At 30.3% G+C, this 7,151-nt stretch overlaps 1 protein-coding gene across 1 annotated transcript; it reads right to left on the bottom strand.

The window, feature by feature from the left end:
• Positions 1-802: 802 nt before the first annotated feature.
• LOC140751641 (N-acetylglucosamine-6-phosphate deacetylase) lies at positions 803-4,834 on the bottom strand. Its single transcript, XM_073085617.1, has 6 exons — positions 4,494-4,834; positions 3,570-3,844; positions 2,334-2,552; positions 2,070-2,205; positions 1,507-1,683; positions 803-1,135 (listed from the first exon to the last, which is right to left on the bottom strand). The coding sequence occupies exons 1-6, from the start codon at positions 4,696-4,698 to the stop codon at positions 957-959; spliced, it is 1,191 nt and encodes a 396-aa protein (XP_072941718.1). The 5' UTR covers positions 4,699-4,834; the 3' UTR covers positions 803-956.
• Between the last annotated feature and the right edge of the window lie 2,317 nt (positions 4,835-7,151).

Raw genomic sequence — 7,151 nt, 5'->3', positions numbered from 1 at the left:
ATGTTGGTAAATGGTAGCTTGATGGGGCAGCAAGGATAAAATATGTTGACCGGACGAATTCTAAAAATTTATTACTAACCAAATTTTTCTTTGTTAATTATCAAGATAATTATTTAAATAACGTGAAAAAATATTTGTCCTACAAAATATAAGGTTTTTATTAAGGCGTCCCCCCTCTCCAACATGTATCATAAACAAGGTCATGAAAAATAATTACTAACCAGCTGATTTTTTTTTATTGGCTGTCTACCATTTACATAGTCTACCATGCACATTGTCCTACAAATTGCATGGTATGTTATATTTTGTAGGACAAATATTTTTTCACGTTATTTAAATAATTATCTTGATAATTAACAAAGAAAAATTTGGTTAGTAATAAATTTTTAGAATTCGTCCGGTCAACATATTTTATCCTTGCTGCCCCATCAAGCTACCACTTACCAACATTGCTGTAAGGAAAAATGTTGGGCGTCTTGTCGAAACGAAGCTACTCACGAAAAATCAGCTTGTTATTAATAAATGATGAAAACTATACTAGGTACTATTTAGAAATAAAAACACAAAAACTTGAATATCTCAAAAACAAATCACTATCGGCTAGGGTACTTAATGACAAAACCTATTGTAAATGAGCTCTACTTTTACCCCTCCAAGGGAATGTATCGAATTTTCAGTAACCGTGTATAATGTTTAAAATAGTATTTTTGCCAAAATTGTACAATAGGTCTTGGTGTGAGGGATTATTATTCGAGGAAGGAAAATATATTGGGAGGAATATATGAAAGAAAATAAGAAACCCTTTAGATATATAACTTTTATATTATGGTCGCTCAGCGACTATAAAAAATCCATATTACATATGATTGTATAAAATAAAAAATCACATTGATAATCACAATTATTCACTGTCGGATAGGATACACCTAATTCATATTAGTAAATTATAATCATGATTAAACTCTATATACACATTCACCTGCAATCCAAGTTGAGAGAACTTTCAAAGTATCTGGATTCATAATAATGAAATCCGCATCACAATCAAAGTTTAAATTTCCCTTTATATGGTCTATGCCTAAAGCTTTAGCTGGGTGTAGGGATGCCGTTTCCAAAGCGTATTCCACGGAGCAATCTGGAAAAGAAAAGTTATCTCAAGGTCATATATTGTGGTAGGTATAGGTAATAACATATTTTCTGTTAAGCCTCCACATGCAATTTAAAAATTAAATATAGAATATCTCTATTACAGTGACAATAATATTTATGAATTAGGCAATAATGCTTTCTATACATAGTTTTTGTACATAGTACCTATATTATGTAGTTTTCGGGAAACTTCTTTTTGACTCTATTGTCGAAAATTTTTTACAAATAGTAATACCAATAATATTAAAAAAGGGGAATTCAATACGAGGTATTTATAGACATTTTTTTGCGATTGTCAATAGTTGATTATAGTGAATAGTTTGATGATAATTAAATATTTTATTTGGGAATACTTACTCGTAGCCTGCTTAAAAGTACTAACGCACTCGTCGAGGGCTGTAGTGCTGCCACACAGGGTAGTAGTGCCTGAAATGTAGGCACGACCTTTCTCAACACTAACGGATTGCGGACCAATCCGGTAAGTACCGTCGGCCAGTCCCTGCGCGGCAAACGCATCGCTGACCAGAACCAAACCTGTAAAAATGTGCGGTGATTTTTAGGAGGAATAATATAACTAATCTACTATCCTAATGATCTGAGCGACGGTCATTGTAATGAGGTAACTAGGTAACATTCGTGCAGTTCATCTGTTGTTAAGTGGTCATTGGAGTCCATGGTTATCTGACACCAAAAACAAATATAATAAGAGTTTTATGTATGCAGTCCACCTTATGGTATGTGGATACTGCTGCCCTTGGACATCTGTAATTAACCCCAGATTAGATTCCACATGAGGCTGGCTACAGATGCGCCAATAGCCTTGAGGGTTAAGCTGGAATGCCTCGGAAAAGTATGTCTTCCTTACTACACACCTGCAACCAGAACACACATCACTATTTAACACTGCCTTAAAACATTACCTTCTGGATTTGTCCTACATGCAATTCGAAGAGCTGCTGGATGGGTGTGTATACCATCTGATATTATACCATAATAAACTTGTTTTTCTGTTGAAGATGCTAATAATCCAACAAGGCCAGGGTCCCGGTGATGGAACTATAAAAAAAAATAGGAATTTTAATTTAAAAAAGTAATGTAAACTGAACATTTGCAAAACAGATTTTTCATCAACATAAACACGTTCTATAAAGAAAGTAATTTTTTAAGTGGATTAATATACTTACTGGCAGCATAGCATTAAATAAATGAGTTATCAGGTTAGCACCATTCTTTACTGCCTCCTCACCCTGGGCAAGACTCGCTGCTGAATGGCCCAGTGCTACTTTTATACCCATCTTAGTTAAACTCTTTGTAGCTTCTGTGGCCCCTTGCAATTCAGGTGCCAATGTAACAATGATAACATTGTCCAGAGATCCATATACTTCACGAATTGATTCTAAACCCTGCAAGACAATTATTAATAGATATTAATTTTCAGTCAGCTACATATGTGTCAGCAGTAACCCTGAAGACTTATTCACAGCTCCTTTCTTAAATATGCCTTTCCAATAGGTATCAGGCATAAATAGGTAGCAGTAAAGCAAAGTAGTAGTAGTAATAGTCTATTAAGAATGAAGATACAGCAAATTAAAATAATTCTTAGTGTAGGTATTTTTAACCGACTTCAAAAAAGTAGGAGGTTTCTCAATTCAACCGTATATTTTTTTTTTTATATTTCTTCGTGGATAACTTTGTCGTTTTTTAGACAAAATATAAATATTATCAAAGAGCTTGTTGTTATTTATATTAAAAAAGAGAAATTTTATCTTTCAGTATATAGAAATATATCAATATAGACACAGTAATGTGTTATTACAGATAAAGAGTTCAGTAACCTTGATAAGTATTTACTGAAATGTGGGTTAATGATATTTACCAATGATAAAACATTATTGCAGAATGGTGCAAACTGTTATCATAACACTTAAAATCATTGTAGTGTATTTAACAGTTAGTTTCAATAATGGCTTGTATTCTCTGCAACTCAGCTATGTAAATGGTGTTCATTATTTGATGTGATTGACTTCTATTTCCATAGAATTACATTAAATGTAGACTATTTATGAAAAAAAGTTATAAAACATACTTCTGAAACATCTATAATTATTGAATACTGTTTTAATAAATACTTGCCTTCCTGTTTTAAATAAACTTTTGACACCAATATGCATAAACTTCTATAAAAACAATATGACATAAATTACTTGTTACCATTATGATATATTACCAAACTGATCAATTACATTTTCATGAACAGTTAAATATTTCTAAAAAAAGCATGTGTAATCATTTCATATATTCACACAATATTAACCATTTCAAATAAAACAGATACTGTTGATTTTTAACTATACAACTTCCACATACATTTACAGTAGTCAACACATGTTCTTTACTGAAGTATTTTTTTTACATCTCACCTTTTCAGGGTTTTTGATATATTCCTCCTTATGAGCTCCCTTCTTCACTAAACTTATAAATGGCCCCTCCAAGTGTACTCCGAGAATAGTTGCCCCATCTTTACCTCCTTGTTTCTTTTGGATCTTCGGTAATATCTTCTGATATTTCTCCTTCTCTGAGGTGACCATTGTGGGGCAGAATGATGTTACACCATGAGCTAACAACTCTTTTGCCACTTTTTTAACTCCTTCCTCAACATTTTCACAGTCATATGAGAAGTCAACACCCCAACCACCTATTTAAATAAATACATAAGCATTTAATAATTTAATGCCATGGCTGGGTAATAAATACAACATGTTTCAAACTTTCAAATTAACTGTGAAATAAGTTCTTTAAATAAAACAAGAAAAACAGTAATTTTCCTTGTGAGTTTGTCAGAGTCTTTGTTGATATTTATTAATTCTCATGTATTTGTTTTATATAGTCAATAATCAATACATAATTTGAAAATGGATTGAATTATTATGAGTAAAAATTAAAAAAAAATAACGAATTATAATAAAATAGCATAGAAAATAAATAATTTGAACAATAATTATGTTTATTAAACATAATACATAATTGCATATTAAACATGTTTGATTTGTTGAGATTTTTCTTTGTTGCAGTATAATATGCTAAGTAGGTAACATTTTCCTTACTTTGTTACCTTCATCTTTCCTTAAGATGACAGGACCTTGGGTATTCAGTGTTTAATAATGATTGTATTTTAACACATAACATTTATATTTTATCAAGTTCAACAAAGTGATATATATAAAGTAATTAGATCAGATTATATATTTGGTTGTCGAAAGGCGTACTGTGATTAAAGAATAGGATAAAGTGAGACCGAATAAAATAAATATTATAATATGTATTAATATAAAGGGATGACCTACCGTTAACTTGAATGTCAATGAACCCAGGAGCAATTAATAAATTCTCGCAGTTTTCGGTCACATCAGCTTCAGCTTGTTCCACATAAAATACTTGTTCAGGGTTAACAATTTTACCATCTCGTATCCATAAGTCTTCTTTAATAATTTTTCCATTGCGTAAAATGTAGCAATTGTGAAATCTCGTGAGTCCGGATTTTGGTTTCATGTTTGTTTAAGTAGCACAACAACGTCTGGCACGACAGTCTTCAGTGAATAAACATAATAATGTACCGTTATTTATAAAAGGACAATTTTTCTGATTAGGCAAGAACAATCACTGCATTCACCGCTGTTTCAGAGATCAGCTGTCATGTATGTCATTCTTGTGTCAAACGTGACAATGACATTTGATTTTTTAATTTTAGCAGTCGAAAATTTTACTGCTTATCAATAAATCAAATATGATATGAGAAATATTTCAGATTAACTATGAACAGTGAAGGCTAAAAGTTAATTGCTTTACGTAAAAATACGTTGGAACATTTTGTCTGAGAAAAATAATATTTGTTTTTGCATTTAGGTAGTAGGTAGACTTATTTACTATATTTATTGCTCATCTAATTAACTGTCTCACCTAAAATATGAAGCCTCTCAACTACTCATTGAAAGGATAGAAGAATTTCTCTGTCATCCTCACGGTTAATAAATTTACTTTATTTATGGTAGCTTTAGTACGTATACTTACATATTTGCCAAAAAATTAGTGCACGAGAGAGATCCAATAAAATAATTTAATTCCATATACCTATTCCATATACCTATATGCAGAAGCAATTTCTAAAACAAGTTTTATACCTATGTACCTGTTTTATAGATACCAGCTATTTATTTGCTATCAATATATCAGCTATCAATTTGAAACTTTAAATGTGGCATTGTTAAGTTATGAAGATGTTTTTAATTCTTAGAAGTTTATAAGTTTCGACAAGTTTAATTTATTCAACTTGTGAATTTTTGTACTGGTTTGAACAAATTAAAAATGTCTTTAGGTATTTGCATTAATTAATATATTCAACGTTAATACGTTCTGCTTGGGAACATAATGTTTATTCAATTTATTGAAGTTTCGCTTAAAATAACAAACAAATTATTATGCAATGCATATTACTGTGTTATGATTATGCCGCTAGTACCTACACATTAACGTGGACCTCTGTGTGATGATTAGGATTTCGGAATAAGAAATATATAACTTTATTATATTTTAATAATAATAATAATAAAACATTTTATTGCCTTAAAAATTACATCAACATTAAAATTAAACATGTTTTTTCTTTAAATATAACATAATAAAAATACACAAAAGAGATAAAAACGAAGAAATAATAATTGCTTACTACTTGTGGTTATAATCTAGGCAAAAGGAAGTGTGTGTGTGTGTGTGTGTGTGTGTGTGTGTGTGTGTGTATGTATAGTATGTATAGTATGCGCGTATGTATAGTTGGAACCCGAATTTTAATGATATACGTAATATCTGCTTGAAATAATGCAGAATAATAATTTTTATACCAATAGCTTCTATAAATTCACAAGAGTTTAGACTACCTGTCTTTTGCATTGTTCAGACGGAGTGAATTGGAAGCCGTTATACATAATGTTAATACGAGCAGATTCTTAAAAGTATATTTTATTTCAAAAGTAAAATAACTTTATTGATGCAAAGATTTTTTAGTACTTATGTACGGGATGATGGCAGTTTCGACGTTAGTCATCATATATTTAAAAAAAATATATAAATAAAAGCTTTGCAAATAAATAAATACTACTATAATAAACTATACTATAATACTAACTATAATAAGCTTAATTTAGCGTAATTGCCGATATTATTACATTATCGTACGGTTTATTTGTAGGTTTACCAGGATTCTATTTTTAATATTTAATACATAAAAATATAAGTACTTAGATAAAACTCAACTTACAAATAAGCTTACATTGATTCAATCGGTTGTGATAGCACTAAAAGCATCGAGTAAAGGGTCAATAAGTACGCATAAGTACACTGAAATAATTTATGTTTATTTTTGTTGAAGTCTGAAAATAAAGTAGAACAATTTATGGAAGAAATGGTTTATGCGTATTTTACTCATCAGGATGATATCATTAGGATTTGCCGGCAGCTGTGAATAATACTATAAAGTTTATGTTTGTGTCTTATTTATAGAGAAACGTAATTATGTTATCTTTTATCTTGACAATTAGTGACTAACTACTCAAGCAAATATTTTAGGCTTTAATTGTATAGTCGTTGAATGTATTTATGCTTCGAAGAATTATATCCGCGCCGGCCCTGATACTAACCAAGTCTGGCGAATTATTTAAAAATAGCGCTAAAACTCATAAATTTACTAAATATGATAAATATAATCAATAAATATAGTATTCGTAGCAAACATTATACAATAATTATCAATTATAATGTAAGGACAGTATTCTAAACTCTTAGCGCAATTTGTGAAAATTTATAAATAAAGTGGTGGATAATTACCTACATTTATAATAGTTTTTTTTATACAATCTAATATTAATTGCAAGCATACGTTCGTATTGTAGGTGTGTCAGAATAGTCCTGGCTTGATAAAGCACAGACACAGAAGGCTTACAAATGTTGCG

This window comes from Epargyreus clarus, unplaced genomic scaffold (genome assembly GCF_041222505.1).
Source record: "Epargyreus clarus isolate Ecla_fem2 unplaced genomic scaffold, WU_Ecla_fem_2.2 ptg000023l, whole genome shotgun sequence".
NCBI classification, from domain to species: domain Eukaryota; kingdom Metazoa; phylum Arthropoda; class Insecta; order Lepidoptera; family Hesperiidae; genus Epargyreus; species Epargyreus clarus.
Note: the sequence above shows the minus strand (reverse complement) of the source record. Positions and strands in the feature narration are given on the sequence as shown.